Here is a 21,366-nt window from a genome sequence, read left to right as displayed (position 1 = left end):
CAGCACTTGCGCCTGGCAGTACTAGGGTCGTTGGTTTGAACCCCAAATACAGCCGGGAGTTTGCATGTCCTGTGTGTGCCTGCGTGGGTTTCCTCCCACACTCCAAAGACATGCTGGTAGGTGAATTGGCTCCTGTGTAAATTGTCCCTAGTATGTGTATGTATGAATGTGAGTTAGGGACCTTAGATTGTACACCCCTTGAGGGTTAGGGACTGATGTGAATGTACAATATACAGTCAGGTCCATAAATATTGGGACATCGACACAATTCTAAAATTTTTGGCTCTATACACCACCACAATGGATTTGAAATGAAACGAACAAGATGTGCTTTATCTGCAGACTGTCAGCTTTAATTTGAGGGTATTTACATCCAAATCAGGTGAACGGTGTAGGAATTACAACAGTTTGCATATGTGCCTCCCACTTGTTAAGGGACCAAACGTAATGGGACAGAATAATAATCATAAATCAAACTTTCACTTTTTAATACTTGGTTGTAAATCCTTTGCAGTCAATTACAGCCTGAAGTCTGGAACGCATAGACATCACCAGACGCTGGGTTTCATCCCTGGTGATGCTCTGCCAGGCCTCTACTGCAACTGTCTTCAGTTCCTGCTTGTTCTTGGGGCATTTTCCCTTCAGTTTTGTCTTCAGCAAGTGAAATGCTCAATCGGATTCAGGTCAGGTGATTGATCCTCAATAAATGAAGTAATGAGATCCTCCATCACCAATGTGATATCCAGTGCACAGAACACCCGCCATCGCCATCTTGAGTGCAGTCAGGCTGGTGAGACGCTGGAGACAGAGCTTGTAGCTCTGAGTATTAACAAGCGCTGTGTAATTATATACTCATTGTGAGTGCGGTTTTAACGGGGGTTTTTTTGTTACCTGAATAAATTTGCTGGATGATCTTGGCGAGTACCGATACCGATACCTAGGTTTTCACCGGTGAGTATGAATGCCGATACCTAGGTTCTTACCGGCGAGTATGAATACTGATACCTAAGTTTTCACCGGCGAGTATGAATACCGATACCTAGGTTCTTACCGGCGAGTATGAATACAGATACCTAGGTTCTTATCGGCGAGTATGAATGTCGATACCTAGGTTTTTACCGGCGAGTATGAATACCGATACCTAAGTTTGTACCGGCGAGTATGAATACCGATACCTAAGTTTTCACCGGCGAGTATGAATACCGATACCTAAGTTTCTACCGGCGTGTATGAATACCGATACCTAAGTTTTCACCGGCGAGTATGAATACCGATACCTAGGTTTTTACCGGCGAGTATGAATACCGATACCTAAGTTTTCACCGGTGAGTATGAATACCGATACCTAGGTTCTCACCGGCGAGTATGAATACCGATACCTACGTTTTTACCTGCGAGTATGAATACCAATACCTAGGTTCTCACCGGCGAGTATGAATACCGATACTCGCCGATAAGAACCTAGGTATCAGTATTCATACTCGCCGGTAAGAAACTAGGTATCGGTATTCATGCTAACTGGTGAAAACGTAGGTATTGGTATTCATACTCACTGGTAAAAACCTATCGGTGTATCCCAGGTTCTAACATACTTCCTGTCCTAGGGTGTACTGCTGCTCCGTAGATGTGAGCAGCACAGTGGCTAAGCGGTTAGCACTTCCATCTAGCAGTACTAGGGTCGTTGGTGGGAATCCCAACCACAACATGGAGTTTGCATGTTCTCCCTGTGCTTGCGTGGGTTTCCTCCAGGTACTCCGGTTTCCTCCCACACTCCAAAGACATGCTGGTAGGTTAATTGGCCCTAGTATTTGTATGTGTGTGTAAATATGAGTTTGTACAATGATAATAAAGGCTCTCTAATTCAACTCCCCTCAAGAACTTCTCCAGAGTCTCTCCCATACTCTGGAACTCCCTACTCCAATCCATCTGGCAATCTCCTACTCTGTCCACCTCTAGGTGATCCCTAAAAAAAATAATCACTTCAGGGAAGCTTATCCTACCGCTACCAAAAAAAACAGAACCTTTAATTTTAATCTCATGCAATTCTTTGCAGTGCAATTTGAGCTCTCATTTTGTATGGGCTCATATTGCACTACAAAGATATCGCTAATTGGTATCGGTGAGTACTTAAGTACAAGTATCGGTATTCATACTCTCCGGTAAGAACCTAGGTATCGGTATTCATACTCGCCGGTAAGAACCTAGGTATCGGTATTCATACTCTCCGGTAAGAACCTAGGTATCGGTATTCATACTCTCCGGTAAGAACCTAGGTATCGGTATTCATACTCTCCGGTAAGAACCTAGGTATCGGTATTCATACTCTCTGGTAAGAACCTAGGTATCGGTATTCATACTCGCCGGTAAAAACCTAGGTATCGGTATTCATACTCTCCGGTAACAATCTAGGTATCGGTATTCATACTCACCAATAAAAACCTAGGTATCTGTATTCATACTCGCCGGTAACAACCTAGGTATCGGTATTCATACTCGCCGGTAAGAACCTAGGTATCTGTATTCATACTCGCCGGTAAGAACCTAGGTATCGGTATTCATACTCGCCGGTAAGAACCTAGGTGTCGGTATTCATACTCGCCGGTAAGAACCTAGGTATCGGTATTCATACTCGCCGGTAAGAACCTAGGTATCGGTATTCATACTCGCCGGTAAGAACCTAGGTATCTGTATTCATACTCGCCGGTAAGGTACCTAGGTATCCAATACAGTGTGATTGGATGAATCGCTTCTCTGAGAGCCCACTGTTGAGCCTGATGACCCCACAACCCTAGACCAGACCTGGATGACACCGCATATATGATATACATATAATGCTCTCATTATATGTACTTCTGGTAAGTGCATTATTGTACCGGATTTTGTCATCAGAAATCAAAAGGCATGGAACACAGGAGCACTATATTTGATGAACTCTACCACTCTGTGATTGGGCTCACCATCACCATCACCATCTCTCTATCATTTGGTTTATTATAGACTTACGCATCGCTATTACACGTTGCCACCACTGCACTAATCCTGCACTACCATTTGTGCCCACTTATATCTTTTTATATATCAACATTTTGAATATATTATTTCTTAGCACTGCATATCTATTTATATCACATACTAGGGCCAATTGAGTCAGGAGCCAATTCACCTACCAGCATGTCTTTGGAGTGTGGAAGGAAACCAGAATACCCGGAGGAAACCCACACAGGCACAGGGAAAACATGCAAATTCCAGTCAGGAGGTGCCATGGCTGGGATTCGAACCAACGACCCTAGTACTGCCAGGCGGAAGTGCTAACCATTTAGCCACTGTGCTGCCCATATAGAAAAATAGTGACTGATGGAGGAGGAGATAAGCAGCAAAAAGATACCAAGATGGAAGTAAAAAAGGTGAAAACAGATATTGCAGAAAAAGGTTTGGAAACTGTTGATACCCAGTGCTTCAGCAAACTAAAAGGTCATCCAGTTAAGGTTTTACATCTAATTTAAAGGGTACGTGCACACTTAACCTCTTCACGCCGGCAGCACACAAATGTGCGGCCTCCCAGAGTCTGGGCCTAGACGTCGAGCGGCCGCACATTTGCGTGCAATTAACCAAAAACATATATGCTGAGAGCGTGCACCCTGGGCACTCCCAGCACACATGTCCGGAACTCACAGAAAGGTCCCGGTCTGATCTTTTGATCGAGACCTTTCCAGATCATGTGACCGCCGTGATGACACCCTACACTCCACCGAAACCGCCTTACTCAAACTCTCCAACGACCTTCTAACCGCCAAAGCTAATGGCCACTATTCAGTGCTCCTACTCCTTGACCTCTCTGCGGCCTTCGACACAGTTGACCACCCCCTCCTCCTCAAAATACTACACTCCCTCGGCCTCAGAGATTCTGCTCTCTCCTGGCTCTCATCCTACCTGTCACAACGCTCTTTCAGCGTTACCTATAATGCTACCACCTCCCCCTCACTCCCCCTCTCTGTTGGGGTCCCTCAAGGCTCTGTCCTTGGGCCCCTTTTCTTCTCCATCTACACCTCCTCCCTTGGCCAACTCATACACTCTCACGGCTTCAACTACCACCTCTATGCCGACGACACACAAATCTATCTCTCAACCCCCCACCTCACCCCTTCGGTCTCTGCCCAAATCACACACCTACTGAGCGACATATCAGATTGGATGTCGCTCCACTTCCTTAAACTGAATCTCTCCAAAACCGAGCTCCTTGTCTTCCCCCCAGCCCGAACCCCACCCCCCATTGACTTCTACATCACATCCAACAACGTCAATATCAAACCCGCTCTGCAGGCCAGAGTACTTGGTGTCATTCTGGACTCCAACCTATCCTTCCAGCCCCAAGTCCAATCTTTAACAAACTCGTGCAGACTCCACCTCCGCAACATCGCCAAAATCCGCACGTTCCTAACCCCAGAAACCACTAAACAGCTCATCCACTCCCTCATCATATCACGACTCGACTACTGCAACTCCCTCCTCACTGGCCTGCCTCGCCGCTGGCTATCCCCGCTTCAGTTGATCCTGAATACGGCTGCCAGACTCATTCACCTTTCCAACCGCTCCATTTCCGCCACCCCCCTCTGCCAATCCCTCCACTGGCTTCCGATTGCGCAACGGATCAAATTTAAAATCCTAACACTGACGTACAAAGCTGTCCACCATACTGCCCCGAACTACATCACTGACCTAATATCCAAGTACCGCCCAGCACGCACACTCCGCTCCTCACAAGACCTCCTTCTCTCTAGTTCCCTGGTCTCCTCCTCCCATGCCCGCCTCCAGGACTTCTCCAGGGTGTCACCCATCCTCTGGAACTCCCTGCCCCAACCCATCAGATTATCACCTACTCTCCTCTCCTTTAGGCGCACCCTGAAAACCCATCTCTTCAGGGAAGCCTACCTCACCCCTTGCTAACTTGCTGACCTCCTCCACTCTTCCTACCACTCCATCCCCCACAGCTATCTCCTCCTGTACCACTATCCCACCCCTTCTAGATTGTAAGCTCGAAAGAGCAGGGCCCTCGATCCCCTCATGTTTTGCATTGTATTGGTATTGTTCTGTCACATGTTCTGTCCCCCTTTGTAATGTACAGCGCTGAGTGAACTATTGGCGCTTTATAAATACTGTATAATAATAATAATAAATGTGTCCCAGGTACTGCCTTACCATTCACAAAAAGCACCACTTCTTGCGCATGCGCACTTGGCACCCGGCTGTCAAGCCCAGCGCCCGCACTACACAAGCCGGGAAGACAGCGCGCCGCTGGATAGAGGAACAGGTAAGATCAAAGAACAACTCTGCAGAAGTAAGAGCGGGTACCTGTCAAATTCAGGTACCCGCTCCCCACCTCCCCAAAGGTCAGCAGTCATCTCCATAAAGTCCCGCTGCAGAGCTGAGTGGCCGGCCCGGTATTCTGACACGGCGGCGGTGGAAATACCGGACCGGCCGCTCCATATTCGTTCCATAAGACGCACCGACATTTTCCCCCCTTTTTGGGGGGAAAAAAGTGCGTCTTATGGAACGAAAAATACGGTATATAGCGCCAAAAGGTTTGCTCAGCGCTTTACATTATAGTGGGGGACAGTACATGACAAGACAGTAACAAAACAATACACGAGGGGTTCGAAGGCCCTGCTCCTTGGAGCTTACAATCTAGGAGGGAGGGGATAGTGGCACAGGAGGAAGTGGCTGTCGGGGATGGAGTGGTAGGAGGAGTGGAGGAGATCGACTGTTAGGTGAGAGTGGGGTAGACTTCCCTGAAGAGATGGGTTTTCAGGGTGCGCCTGAAGGTGAGGAGGGTAGGTGACAGTCTGATGGATTGGGGTAGAGAGTTCCAGAGGATGGGGGAAGTCCTGGAGAAGTCCTGAAGTCGGGCGTGGGAGGAGGAGACCAGGGAGCTAGAAAGTAGGAGGTCTTGTGAGGAGCGAAGAGTACGGGTTGGGTGGTATTTGGGTAGGAGTTGTAGCTATGTCCACCTTCTATCAGTAGAACAGTGAAATAAATAGTATACTATAACTGGCGTAACTTTATATCTGTGCCACTGAAAATGGCCGGTTGACTTTAATAACATGGAGGACAATGAGTCTCACCTGTGTCCAGTAGGAGCCGGACGATGCCGAAGTTGGAATGCGATACGCTGTAATGCATAGCGGTGTTGCCGTTCTCGTCGGCGATGTTGACCACCATCTGCAGCAGCTGGGGGCTGATCGATCTGAACTCGTCCAGATAAACAGATACCGGATCCGGGGAGGACGACTTCTGGCTGGAGACCCGGAACCATTCTTGGCACACGGTGTACAGCGTTTGCCTCTACAACATTGCAATGTTTATTATTAGTTACCGACTCCGGCCAACCCGTGATGTCTATCACCAAACAATGCGGAGATCACCACAGCAGTAACCGCAGCACAGCGTTCGGAGAGATTCTCCATCAATCAAATATTTATAGCATCTGTGCAGCAGATCTCTCTGGGGCTCATTCAGATGTTTAGACTGAAATTCTGTACAGAGCTCAGAGAGAAGAGGTGTTAGATGAGGTCGCTGCAGAGATCTGGAACACATGAGGGCCTTGGCTCTAGAAGGCTATTAATCTTGATTTATACACTAAGCACTATGTAAATAAATTCTCAGAGCCTATCACTAATAACTCTTTGCCTCTTGAGCAGCCAAGTTAAGGGTGAACTCCGGACTTCCTTCAGTTTTGCACAGTTGTACCGGCTCCAGGGGTGTATTTACTACAAGGCAAACAAGGCATTTGCCTAGGGCGGCATTTTTCAGGGAGGGCAGCACTGCTCCTTGGAGGAAGGGGCGGAAGAACGGCACGAGGACCTGGTGGGTTCCAAGAGATGCTGTGGGTTTCATGACGGTGTATGCACAGCCCGACTCTCGTTCCTGGGGATGTCCAGAGCTGTGAAGGTGAGTGTCTTTCTCTCTCTCATGGGGGATGGTGGCTGGTGTATGGAGGGGGCAGTGGTAGTGGAAGGCTTGGGTGGAGGGCAGGGGTGTTCTTTGTCAATGTCAGGCTCTTTCTGCGGGAAGAGGGGGGGGCGCCAATTTTTGTGCCTAGGGCAGCACAAAACCTAAATGCACCACTGACCGGCTCCCCTCCTGGACTGAAATGGCTTCCTCTGATTTTACTGCACACTGTGAGCTTCTCAAAATGTTCATTAGAAGCTGCAGAAAGTCAGATAGAGCCCCGCCTCATTTCCTGGCTGGAGGGCGTCCAGCGTCCTCCAGCTCAGTCTTTCTCAACCTATTTTCAACACAGAGGAACCCTTGAAATATTTTTTAGGTTTCATGGAACCTGCTAAGGTATTACAAATAACAAATAATAAAAATTGTAGTACCCCAAAACATTGGTGTTTAGTGGAGAAATGTCCTCTTATGTTGGTGGTCATAGGAAAAGTGCCATTGTCCACTGGTGCTAAGTGGGAGAAGGACCCATTTATAGTCATGATCAATGGGAAAGAACGCCCTTATATTAGTGGTCAGTAGGAAAAGGATCCCCTTTTCTCAGTGGTCAATGATAGAAGGACCAATGATATTAGTGGAGAGCAAGAAAATGACAAATTCTTTTAGATGTCAGTGGGAGATGGACCTTCCTATATTAGTGGTCAGGGGAGAATAACCCCCTTATATTAGTGGTTAGTGGCAGAAGAACCCCCTTATATTAGTGGTTAGTGGGAGAAGAACCCCCTTATATTAATGGTTAGTGGGAGAAGGACCCCCTTATATTAGTGGTTAGTGGGAGAAGAACCCCCTTATATTAGTGGTTAGTGGGAGAAGAACCCCCTTATATTAGTGGTTAGTGGGAGAAGAACCCCCTTATATTAATGGTTAGTGGGAGAAGAACCCCCTTATATTAGTGGTTAGTGGGAGAAGAACCCCCTTATATTAGTGGTTAGTGGGAGAAGAACCCCCTTATATTAGTGGTTAGTGGGAGAAGAACCCCCTTATATTAGTGGTTAGTGGGAGAAGAACCCCCTTATATTAATGGTTAGTGGGAGAAGAACCCCCTTATATTAGTGGTTAGTGGGAGAAGAACCCCCTTATATTAATGGTTAGTGGGAGAAGAACCCCCTTATATTAGTGGTTAGTGGGAGAAGAACCCCCTTATATTAGTGGTTAGTGGGAGAAGAACCCCCTTATATTAGTGGTTAGTGGGAGAAGAACCCCCTTATATTAGTGGTTAGTGGGAGAAGAACCCCCTTATATTAGTGGTTAGTGGGAGAAGAACCCCCTTATATTAGTGGTTAGTGGGAGAAGAACCCCCTTATATTAGTGGTCAGTGGAAGAAAGGCCCCTTTTATATTAGTGGTCAGTCAGAAAAGGACCCCCCTTGATTAGTGGTCAGTGGGAGAAGTACCCCCTTACAGCTAAAAAGAAAAAGGAAATTTAAAAAAAACCCACAGGGGGAGAGTCAGTTTGGGGAGAGGGGGCACAATGCCTCCAGTTGGGCTTGCAGTGGCAAGATGCATTGTATTAGTTAATAGTATGGAGGAGGGGGGGGGGGGGTAGTGTTTAAATCTGAGCTGGACTCAGGGGGTACAATGATCTCAGTGTGACTTACAAGATCACTCCTCAGATGGCTGCATCTCCATTATAAATATAATGAGTATTACCAGCTTGAACCAGCTATTAATAGGAACTCTCCCTGCTAATCACATGAACTGCAGAACCGGTTACATCATTTCTTCTGAAAAGGGCAAATAAGTGAAAGATCAGGAGAGGCTTTTCATTTACAGACCTCGGTTGACGGGAGGATTAGAAATGTTGTTGAACTGACCACGGATCCGCGTGGAAAGCACCATTACCATCTCCGACACCAACCGTGACTGAACGTTCTTCCTTGTGGGTAGACAATGTGGTCTCTTTTATGGTCTTGTTAAACAGAAGCTGTAGTGGGGTTTTTATGAAGTTTCTAGATTTATATAAAGTGCCTAGCTTAAAGTGGAACTCCAGCAACACTAATGTGCATAGAGAAGGGAAAGGTTAGAACCTCGGTTACTTTATTGCTCTCTATGTCCCATATGGAGATCTGTCTCCTTCCATCGTGTCTCGGAGAGGCAACAGGAAATGGGAGAGGAAAATATACTATGCAGGTTAGGAATTCCCACATCAAAGGCTAGATGCTTGGTGTCATTCACTGACTCACAAGATGGTGAAGCCAAACAGTGGCAGCAGCCAGAATTCATTCCTCATCATTCCATTTAATACAAAGAAATTAAAAAAAAAAGGTTTCATGTACAGTCATACTTGAATAGTTATATTCAATGTACAAGCACAAAGCAGAATAGGAAAGTTATTCTTGACTCCATGCAATAATTGACCATACAGTCAATTATTTAATACAGAATTTCAGGCATATATTTATATAATAGATTCAGTTTGTCATATATATATATATATCTATATATATATACACACATACAGTGTGTCACAGAAGTGAGTACACCCCTCACATTTTTTAAAATATTTTATTCTATATTTTCATGTGACAACACTTAAGAAATGACACTCTGAGTGGAACCTGTCCTGTTCCTTCTGGGACGACAGCCATGCAGACCAATATGATGCAGTGTGCGGCGTATGGTCTGAGCACTGACAGGCTGACCCCCGACCCCTTCACCCTCTGCAGCAATGCTGGCAGCACTCATATGTCTATTTCCCAAAGACAACCTCTGGATATGACGCTGAGCATGAGCACTCAACTTCTTTGGTCGACCATTACAAGCCTGTTCTGTGTGGAACCTGTCCTGTTAAACCGCTGTATGGTCTTGGCTACCGTGCTGCAGCTCAGTTTCAGGGTCTTGGCAATCTTCTTATAGCCTCGGCCATCTTTATGTAGAGCAACAATTCATTTTTTCAGATCCTCAGAAAGTTCTTTGCCATGAGGTGCCATGCTGAACTTCCAGTGACCAGTATGAGAGATTGAGAGCGATAACACCCAATGTAACACACCCACTCCCCATTCACACCTGAGACCTTGTAACACTAACGAGTCACATGACACCGGGGAGGGAAAACGGCTAATTGGGCCCAATTTGGACCTTGTCACTTAGGGGTGGAGTCACTGTTGTTGCCAGCGGTTTAGACATTAATGACGGTGTGTTGAGTTATTTTGAGGGGACAGCAAATTTATTGTTCTACAAGCTGTACACTGACTACGTCACATTGTAGCAAAGTGTCATTTCTTCAGTGTTGTCACATGAAAAGATAGAATCAAATATTTACAAAAATGTGAGGGGTGGACTCACTTTTGGGAGATACTGTATATATATATATATATACATACATTGTATACAGTCCAGGGGAGGGGGGACTCACTTCTGGGAGATACTGTGTATATATATATATATATATATACATACATTGTATACAGTCCGGGGGAGGGGGGACTCACTTCTGGGAGATACTGTGAATCTTATTCTTCTCTGCTGCAGTTTCACTTTAACTTACAGGTCTCCTCCCCACCTTCAAATTGGTGAATGCATCTCTCTGTTGTTTTCAACTTCTATCAGCATGTTTCTTGCACTGCAATACAGCTGACTGATTCCATGTGCCAGTTCTTCCTCCCCCCTACCTTAGCTCTGCTGTACAGGGACTGCAAGAGGTTTTTGTGATACTTAAGGAACTTTATTGCTTGTATCTAAAAAGTACAGTACATTTAATTATATATAACTGTAGACCAGGGGTCTCCAAACGTTTAAAACAAAGGGCCAGTTTACTCTTCTTCAGACTTTAGGGGGGCCAGATTGTGGCCAATGGGGATGAAAAATGTCCTGGGCCCAGCATCAGTGAGAATAAACATTTCCTCGGGGTTAGTAGTCAGTTACATATTGCCTGTGATCAGTAGGAGGAGGAGTGGTGGCCCATCATTGGTATCAGTGGGAGGAATAGCGCCCCATCATTGGTGTCAGTGGGAGGAATAGTGTCCCATCATAGGTGTCAGTGGGAGGAATAGTGCCTCATCATTGGTATCAGTGGGAGGAATAGTGCCCATCATTGGTGTCAGTGGGAGGAATAGTGCCCCATCATTGGTGTCAGTGGGAGGAATAGTGCCTCATCATTGGTATCAGTGGGAGGAATAGTGCCCCATCATTGGTATCAGTGGGAGGAATAGTGCCCCATCATTGGTATTAGTGGGGGGAATAGTGCCCCATCATTGGTATCAGTGGGAGGAATAGCGCCCCATCATTGGTGTCAGTGGGAGGAATAGTGCCCCATCATTGGTGTCAGTGGGAGGAATAATGGCCATGATTGGTATCAGTGGGAGGAATAGTTCCCCATCATTGGTGTCAGTGGGAGGAATAGTTCCCCATCATTGGTGTCAGTGGGAGGAATAGTGCCCCATCATTGGTGTCAGTGACAGGAATTATGCCTTACTGTTGCCATTGGAAGGAATAGTACCTCATATCAGTGGGAGAAATGGCACTCCAAGGGCTGGATAAAGGCTAGCAAAGGGTCACATCCGGCCCCCGGGCCACAGTTTGGAGATTGCTCCTACATACAGTGCTACTAATCCATGTAATTTATATGTCACTGGAGTTCATCTTTAACAGAAGCCAGTTTTCCACTGGCGCGCACTCGGCAAAGCCAGCCTAAAAATAACATAAACATTTTTTACTCCCTCAATCTACTTTCCAACACGGTGATTATGATCCTGTGGAAAATGCAATTAACAAAAGCAACCCAATTTCAGTGCCCTGCAGCACCAGCAATGAGCGGTGAATTGTGAGCGGCGTCTCCTACACGGCCCGTTCTATCACCCTTCAGTATTTCTGTCCTTCTGCAAAAGCAGGAAGTCTGTAGCCTTATGAGATTAATTATACTACAAATTCTATTAACAAGCTTTTGTCTTCAGCCTGCAACACGAGCAGCGAACACAGCGCTTTTTAATTAAAAATCCAATCGTTCCGCAGTGCTGTGATCTCTGGCCGGGGGGGGGGGGGGGGGGCGAGAGGGACCAACGTTAGGAGACTAAATCGAGGGGAACGAGGAGGGGGGGGGGGCATACCAGTCTGTTATCTGTGGTGGTCCTCAGTTCTGAGAGATGACTGTTCAGGATCTGACATTCGTTGCGGAAGGCATCACCCACCGAATACCTGCGAGCGGAGAAGAGACATGAAGAGGGACTTTAGTATTTAAAAAGGACCACGAAACAAAAACTAATAACAGGTGTCAGCAAACGACGCCACGCGTGTCCATGTGGGCACTCAGGAGCACCCCTGTCACAGGCTGTCATTGGCGGCGCACTGGACTTCCAAGTACAAAGCGAACTACCAGATGACACCAACGTTCAAGTGACAGTCCTCTTACCATCAAGAGGCAAATGTCTGCCGTGGCTGTGGAAGTCCTTGTATGACATAGGCAGCACGGTGGCTAAATGGTTAGCACTTCCGCCTGGCAGTACTCGGGTCGTGGGTTCGAATTCCAGCCACGGCACCACCTGCCTGGAGTTTGCATGTTCTCCCTGTGCCTGTGTGGGTTTACTCTGGGTACTCTGGTTTCCTCCCACACTCCAAAGATCTGCTGGTAGGTTAATTGGCTCCTGTCTAAATTGTCCCTAGTATGTGTATGTATGAATGTGAGTTAGGAACCTTAGATTGTACACCCCTTGAGGGTTAGGGACTGATGTGAATGTACAACATATATGTAAAGTGCTGTGTAAATTGATGGCGCTATATAAGTACCTCTATTAACCACTTCCAGTCTGGACACTTTCACCCCCTTCCAGTCCAGGCCAATTTTCAGCTTTCAGCACTATCACACTTTGAATGACAATTGCGCGGTCATGCAACACTGTACCCATATGAATTTGTTAGCATTTTTTTGAGACAGCTAAAGCTTTATTTTGGTGGTATTTGCCCCCGGGCAATAGGGGATCATGGGGCCCCTGTGTCCTTGCCCAAACTCAAAAAAGCCTATGAAAAACGTACCAGGGGCATCTCATGGGGCCCCCTACTGACCCCGGGCCCTCGGGCAGTGCCCGAGTTTCCAAATGGTCAGTCCACCCCTGATTGTACATTCACATCAGTCCCATTCCTACATACACATATTAGGGCCGATTTAGACAGGAGACAGTTTACCTACCAGCATGTCTTTGGACTGTGGGAGGAAACCGGAGTACCTGGAGGAAACCCACACAGGCACAGGGAGAACATGCAAACTCCAGGCAGGTGACGCTGTGGCTGGGATTTGAACCAACAACCCTAGTACTGCCAGGCGGAAGTACTAACCATTTAGCCACTGTGCTGCCCATATTTCCCTGCCTTTATGTGTTGTTTCGTACTCCTTGCAGCACCGGGGTTCTGGGTCCAAATTCTAACCAGGACGCTAATTGGATGGAGTTGGCATGTTCTCCCTGTGCCTGTGTGGGTTTACTCCAGGTACTCCGGTTTCCTCCTACACTCCAAAGACATGCTGGTAGCAGGGGCGGACTGACAACTCATGGGGCCCCTGGGCAATAGGGGATCATGGGGCCCCTGTGTCCTTGCCCAAACTCAAAAAAGCCTATGAAAAAGGTACCAGGGGCATCTCATGGGGCCTCCTACTGACCCCGGGCCCTCGGGCAGTGCCTGAGTTTCCAAATGGTCAGTCCACCCCTGGTTGGTAGGTTAATTGGCTCCTGTCTAAATTGTCCCTAGTATGTGTATGTATGAATGTGAGTTAGGGACCTTAGATTGTACGCCCCTTGAGGGTTAGGGACTGATGTGAATGTATAATATATATGTAAAGCGCTGTGTAAACTGATGGTCCTATATAAGTACCTGTAATAAATAATGAAGTACCCTGACTGACACCGGCTTTCTTCCCATACTGCATCCTGCTGCCATCTCTTCCCCAGGCAAGGAACACATAGGCACCTGGCCATCCACATGATGAAAAGGAAAATGCAATTCATCAGACCAGGCCACCTTCTCCCATTACTTCATGGTCCAGTTCAGGGGCGGGCTGACAACTCATGGGGCCCCCGGGCAATAGGAAATCATGGGGCCCCTGTGTCCTTGCCCACACTCAAAGCACACCCAAAAAAGCCTATAAAAAAGGTACCAGGGGCACTTCATGGGGCCCCCTACTGACCCCGGGCCCTAGGGCAGTGCCCGAGTGCTTGAATGGTCAGTCCGCCCCTGGTCCAGTTCTGATGATCACACATCCATTGTAGGCACTTTTGGCTGCGGTCAGCATTGGCACTCTGACTGGTCAGCGGCTAAATTGCCCCAGACACAACAAAATGCGATGCGCTGTGTGTTCTAGAAATTCTGAAGGGCCCTCTGCACACTGGTATATACCCTTTCAAGCAGACTATGCAATAAATAGGGATATTTAGTTCACATCAGGGGCGGACTGACCATTTGGAAACTCGGGCACTGCCCGAGAGCCCAGGGCTAGTAGGAGGCCCCATGAGATGTCCCTGGTACCTTTTTCATAGGGTTTTTTGAGTTTGGGCAAGGACACAGGGGCCCCATGATCCCCTATTGCCCGGGGTCCCCATGAGTTGTCAGTCCGCCCCTGGTTCACACATATTGCAATTAATGCTTAAGCTGGCCAACTGCGTCAAAGTCATCCCTCTCTGGCCAGTCCCTACTCTGCTCTGCCTACGTAAATGCTACTGCAGACACAATGCTAACACAATGAGGAGAGCTACAAGGTTCAGGTCTGGCTACTGACCCAAGTGTGTGCACTGTGTGTTCTGACACCATTTTATTGGGATCAGCATGAACTTGAACTTTTTTTAGCAATTTAACCCCTTCACGCCGGCCGCACGCAAATGTGCAGCCTCCCGGCGTCTAGGCCTAGACGCCAAGCGGCCGCACATTTGTGTTCATGTAACAAAAAACATATGTGCTGAGAGCGCGCGCCCTGCACGCTCCCAGCACACATGTGCGGTACTCACGGAAAGGTGCCGGTCTGCTCTTTCAATCGGGACCATTCCCGATCATGCGACCGGCCGTGACGTGAAGTCACGTTGGCCACATGACACTAAGCCTTACCCCGTCCTGCCCACCTCCCGGCGCAGGAACTCCACGCCGGGATGATCCGGCATGAAGGGGTTAAGCTACAGCAGCTCTTACATTGGATCAGACTACATGGACCAGCCTTCGTTTCCCATGTGCAGGACAGGTGTTCCGCAAAACGCGGTGCGATATGCAGAATCGGATCGCATAGGTGTGAATACCCATGCAATCCGATTCTAGTGCGGACCCAAAAAAAGGGTCCTGCGCAATTTTGGTGCGGGTGTAGTGCGATTAGAGCCGTACAAAATGTACGGCTCCGATCGCACCGCACACAAATCACATGTAATTTGTGCAGGAATGCAGTGCGGTTCCTGTGCGAATCACATGCGATATACCGCACCGCATGTACGTGAACACAGGCGGAAGCTGATTGGTTTCTGTGCAGAGCTGCACCAGATTTTGCACGCTCCAGTTTTAGTAAATAGCCCCCGTTGCGTGTTATTTATCACTTGTGTTCTCTCTGTGTAAAAGCAGAAAGGTGTCAGCTCCGTGTCAAGAATGGAGATTTCTATTGTGCCCGCTGGTGGCTGGGTTTCTTTAATCTGCTTGCCTGGAGTTTCACGTGAAGGTTTGAGATGCAGAGAAGCGCGGAAGGCACACAGCTTACCTGCTCAGCATTCCTATTGCGGTTGGTATTGGACTCGGCAGTAGAAGAGAGGCGTCTACAAAGCGGTTTAAAGCTTCTTAAATGCTGAATAATATGGATGCCTTTTATAGAAGCATTTGTGGCTCAAGCAATGTTCTTATGTTTGTAGCACACCTTCAGGCTATTGTTTTCTGAAAAGGTCCCTCCATTGTTTAAAAAAAATGCAGCTCAGGCTGCAAGACTCACCTACTCTCCGACAGTACAGCTCAAATATGCAGACCTAATAATGGTACATACATATACACGGAAAACTATGATTCACTGTAATATACAGGCGTGCTTTGGTTTACAAATGTAATGCGTTCTGCGGGACGTTTCTTATTGCGAAAAATTCGGAAACCGAAACGCGGTTTCCCATAGGAATGCATTGAAAACCAATTAATCCGTTCCGGAGGTCAGAAAAAAGTTTTAAAAAAAAAGGTCTTTCATCTGTTCAAAACTCTTTATAAAGTGCACTTTAAAGGCATACTGGTGAAACTCAAAAAATCATTGGTATCAGTGGGAGGAATACATAGATCTGATACTTTACATACTTAGATCTGATACTTTACATACATAGATCTGATGCTTTACATACATAGATCTGATACTTTACATACTTAGATCTGATACTTTACATACATAGATCTGATGCTTTACATACATAGATCTGATACTTTACATACTGTACATAGATCTGATACTTTACATACTGTACATAGATCTGATGCTTTACATACTGTACATAGATCTGATAATTTACATACTGTACATAGATCTGATACTTTACATACTTAGATCTGATACTTTACATACATAGATCTGATGCTATACATACATAGATCTGATACTATACATACTTAGATCTGATGCTTTACATACATAGATCTGATGCTATACATACTTAGATCTGATGCTTTACATACTGTACATAGATCTGATCCTTTACATACTGTACATAGATCTGATACTTTACATACTTAGATCTGATACTTTACATACATAGATCTGATACTATACATACATAGATCTGATGCTTTACATACATAGATCTGATACTTTACATACATAGATCTGATGCTTTACATACTGTACATAGACCTGATGCTTTACATACATAGATCTGATACTTTACATACATAGATCTGATGCTTTACATACATAGATCTGATACTTTACATACTTAGATCTGATGCTTTACATACTTAGATCTGATACTTTACATACTTAGATCCGATCCTTTACATACATAGATCTGATACTATATATACAGGTGAAACTCGAAAAATTAGAATATTGTGCAAAAGTTCATTTATTTCAGTGCAGCAACTTAAAAGGTGAAACTAATATATGAGACTCATTACATGCAAAGCAAGATAGTTCAAGCCGTGATTTGTCATCATTGTGATGATTATGGCTTACAGCTCATGAAAACCCCAAATCCACAATCTCAGAAAATGAGAATATTACATGCAATCAATAAAACACGGATTGTACATAGAACAATATCGGACCTCTGAAAAGTATAAGCATGCATATGTACTCAGTACTTGGTTTGGGCCCCTTTTGCAGCAATTACTGCCTCAATGCGGCGTGGCATGGAAGCTATCAGCCTGTGGCACTGCTGAGGTGTTATGGAAGACCAGGATGCTTCAATAGCGGCCTTCAGCTCTTCTGCATTGTTCGGTCTCATGTCTCTCATCTTTCTCTTGGCAATGCCCCATAGATTCTCTATGGGGTTCAGGTCAGGCGAGTTTGCTGGCCAATCAAGCACAGTAATCCCACGGTCATTGAACCAGGTTTTGGTGCTTTTGGCAGTGTGGGCCGGTGCCAAGTCCTGCTGGAAAATGAAGTCAGTATCCCCATAAAGCTCGTCTGCGGAAGGAAGCATGAAGTGCTCCAAAATCTCCTGGTAGACAGCTGCGTTGACCCTGGACTTAATGAAGCACAGTGGACCAACACCAGCAGATGACATGGCTCCCCAAATCAACACAGACTGTGGAAACTTCACACTGGACTTCAAGCATCTTGCAGTGTGTGCCTCTCCATTCTTCCTCCATACTCGGGGTCCTTGTGCCTCTCCATTCTTCCTCCATACTCGGGGTCCTTGTGCCTCTCCATTCTTCCTCCATACTCGGGGTCCTTGGGCCTCTCCATTCTTCCTCCATACTCGAGGTCCTTGGGCCTCTCCATTCTTCCTCCATACTCTGGGTCCTTGGGCCTCTCCATTCTTCCGCCATACTCGGGGTCCTTGTGCCTCTCCATTCTTCCTCCATACTCTGGGTCCTTGTGCCTCTCCATTCTTCCTCCATACTCGGGGTCCTTGTGTCTCTCCATTCTTCCTCCATACTCGGGGTCCTTGGTTTCCAAATGAGATGCAAACGTTGCTCTCATCAGAAAAGAGGACTTTGGACCACTGAGCAACAGACCAGGTCTGTTTTTCTTTAGCCCAGGTAAGCCGCTTCTGACGTTGTTTGTTGTTCAGGAGTGGCTTGACAAGAGGAATACGACATTTGAAGCCCATGTACAGGATCCGTCTGTGTGTGGTGGCTCTTGATGCACTGACTCCAGCCTCAGTCCACTCCTTGTGACAGTCCCCAACTCTTCTGAATGGCCTTTTCCTGACAATCCTCTCCAGGCTGCGGTCATCCCTGCTGCTTGTGCACCTTTTTCTTCCACACTTTTCCCTTCCACATAACTTTCTATTAATGTGCTTTGATACAGCACTTTGGGAACATCCAACTTCTTTTGCAATTACCTTTTGAGGCTTTCCCTCCTTATGGAGGGTGCCAGTGATGGTGTCAGGTCAGCAGTCTTTCCCATGATTGTGATTCCTACTGAACCAGACTGAGAGACCATTTAAAGGCTCAGGAACCCTTTGCAGGTGTTATGGCTTAATTATCTGATTAGAGTGGGACACTTTGAGCCGAGAATATTGCACCTTTTCACAATATTCTCATTTTATGAGATTATGGATTTTGTGAATGTCACTTTTTAAAAATTTTAAATTTAAAATTGGTATTAGTGGGAGGAATAGTGCCCCATCATTGGTATCAGTGGGAGGAATAGTGCCCCATCATTGGTATCAGTGGGAGGAATAGTGCCCCATCATTGGTATCAGTGGGAGGAATACTGCCCCATCATTGATATTAGTGGGAGGACTAGTGCCCCATCATTGGAATTAGTGGGAGAAATAGTGCCCCATTATTGGCATTAGTGGGAGGAATAGTGCCTCATCATTGGTATTAGTGGGAGGAAAAGTGCCCCATCATTGGTATTAGTGGGAGGAATGGTGCCTCATCATTGGTATTAGTGGGAGGAATAGTGCCCCATCATTGGTATTAGTGGGAGGAATAGTGCCCCATCACTGGTATTAGTGGGATGAATAGTGCCCCATCATTGGTATTAGTGGGAGGAATAGTGCCCCATCATTGGTATCAGTGGGAGGAATAGCAGCCCCATCATTGGTATTAGTGAGAGGAATAGCGGCCCATCATTGGTGTCAGTGGGAGGAATAGTGCCCCATCAATGGTATCAGTGGGAGGAATAGTACCCCATCATTGGTATCAGTGGGAGGAATAGTGCCCCATCATTGGTATCAGTGGGAGGAATAGTGCCCCATCATTGGCGTCAGTGGGAGGAATAGTGCCCCATCATTGGCGTCAGTGGGAGGAATAGTGCCCCATCATTGGTGTCAGTGGGAGGAATAGCGGCCCATCATTGGTATCAGTGGGAGGAATACTGCCCCATCATTGGTATTAGTGGGAGGAATAGTGCCACATCATTGGTATCAGTGGGAGGAATAGTGCCCCATCATTGGTATCAGTGGGAGGAATAGTGCCCCATCATTGGCGTCAGTGGGAGGAATAGTGCCCCATCATTGGTATCAGTGGGAGGAATAGCGGCCCATGATTGGTATCAGTGGGAGGAATAGCGGCCCATCATTGGTATCAGTGGGAGGAATACTGCCCCATCATTGGTATTAGTGGGAGGAATAGTGCCCCATCATTGGTATCAGTGGGAGGAATAGTGCCCCATCATTGGTATCAGTGGGAGGAATACTGCCCCTTCATTGGTATCAGTGGGAGGAATACTGCCCCATCATTGATATTAGTGGGAGGACTAGTGCCCCATCATTGGAATTAGTGGGAGTAATAGTGCCCCATTATTGGCATTAGTGGGAGGAATAGTGCCTCATCATTGGTATTAGTGGGAGGAATAGTGCCCCATCATTGGTATTAGTGGGAGGAATGGTGCCTCATCATTGGTATTAGTGGGAGGAATAGTGCCCCATCATTGGTATTAGTGGGAGGAATAGTGCCCCATCACTGGTATTAGTGGGATGAATAGTGCCCCATCATTGGTATTAGTGGGAGGAATAGTGCCCCATCATTAATGTTAGTGGGAGGAATAGTGCCCCATCATTGGTATCAGTGGGAGGAATAGCAGCCCCATCATTGGTATTAGTGAGAGGAATAGTGGCCCATCATTGGTGTCAGTGGGAGGAATAGTGCCCCATCAATGGTATCAGTGGGAGGAATAGTGCCCCATCATTGGTATCAGTGGGAGGAATAGTCTCCATCATTGGTGTCAGTGGGAGGAATAGTGCCCCATCATTGGTATCAGAGGGAGGAATAGTGCCCCATCATTGGCGTCAGTGGAAGGAATAGTGCCCCATCATTGGCGTCAGTGGGAGGAATAGTGCCCCATCATTGGTATCAGTGGGAGGAATAGCGGCCCATGATTGGTATCAGTGGGAGGAATAGCGGCCCATCATTGGTATCAGTGGGAGGAATACTGCCCCATCATTGGTATCAGTGGGAGGAATAGTGCCCCATCATTGGTATCAGTGGGAGGAATAGTGCCCCATCATTGGTATCAGTGGGAGGAATAGTGCCCCATCATTGGCGTCAGTAGGAGGAATAGTGCCCCATCATTGGTATCAGTGGGAGGAATAGCGGCCCATGATTGGTATCAGTGGGAGGAATAGCGGCCCATCATTGGTATCAGTGGGAGGAATACTGCCCCATCATTGGTATTAGTGGGAGGAATAGTGCCCCATCATTGGTATCAGTGGGAGGAATAGTGCCCCATCATTGGTGTTAGTGGGAGGAATAGTGCCCCATCATTTGTGTTAGTGGGAGGAATAGTGCCCCATCATTGGTGTCAGTGGGAGGAATAGTGCCCCATCATTGGTGTCAGTGGGAGGAATAGTGCCCCATCATTGGTGTCAGTGGGAGGAATAGTGCCCCATCATTGGTGTCAGTGGGAGGAATAGTGCCCCATCATTGGTATTAGTGGAAGGAATAGTGCCCCATCATTGGTGTTAGTGGGAGGAATAGTGCCCCATCATTGGTGTTAGTGGGAGGAATAGTGCCCCATCATTGGTGTTAGTGGGAGGACTAGTGCCCCATCATTGGTATTAGTGGGAGGAATAGTGCCCCATCATTGGTGTCAGTGGGAGGAATAGTGCCCCATCATTGATATCAGTGAGAGGAATAGTGGCCCATCATTGGTGTTAGTGGGAGGAATAGTGCCCCATCATTGGTGTTAGTGGGAGGAATAGTGCCCCATCATTGGTGTCAGTGGGAGGAATAGTGCCCCATCATTGGTGTCAGTGGGAGGAATAGTGCCCCATCATTGGTGTCAGTGGGAGGAATAGTGCCCCATCATTGGTATCAGTGGGCGGAATAG

At 46.9% G+C, this 21,366-nt stretch overlaps 1 protein-coding gene across 1 annotated transcript in view; it reads right to left on the bottom strand.

Annotated features, from left to right (window-relative positions):
* The window catches only part of KANK4 (KN motif and ankyrin repeat domains 4), a 146,199-nt gene that overhangs the window by 35,736 nt on the left and 89,097 nt on the right, over positions 1-21,366 (bottom strand). The window contains exons 6-7 of the mRNA XM_089654667.1: positions 12,047-12,134; positions 6,120-6,339 (exon numbers count right to left, since the gene is read on the bottom strand). Of these exons, the coding sequence (XP_089510793.1) occupies positions 6,120-6,339; positions 12,047-12,134 (308 nt within the window). The remainder of the gene's footprint in view (positions 1-6,119; positions 6,340-12,046; positions 12,135-21,366) is intronic.

This window comes from Staurois parvus, unplaced genomic scaffold, assembly GCF_062004578.1.
Source record: "Staurois parvus isolate SC_StPar_1 unplaced genomic scaffold, SC_StPar_1.0 ptg000786l, whole genome shotgun sequence".
In the NCBI taxonomy this organism is placed as follows: Eukaryota; Metazoa; Chordata; class Amphibia; order Anura; family Ranidae; genus Staurois; species Staurois parvus.
Note: the sequence above shows the minus strand (reverse complement) of the source record. Positions and strands in the feature narration are given on the sequence as shown.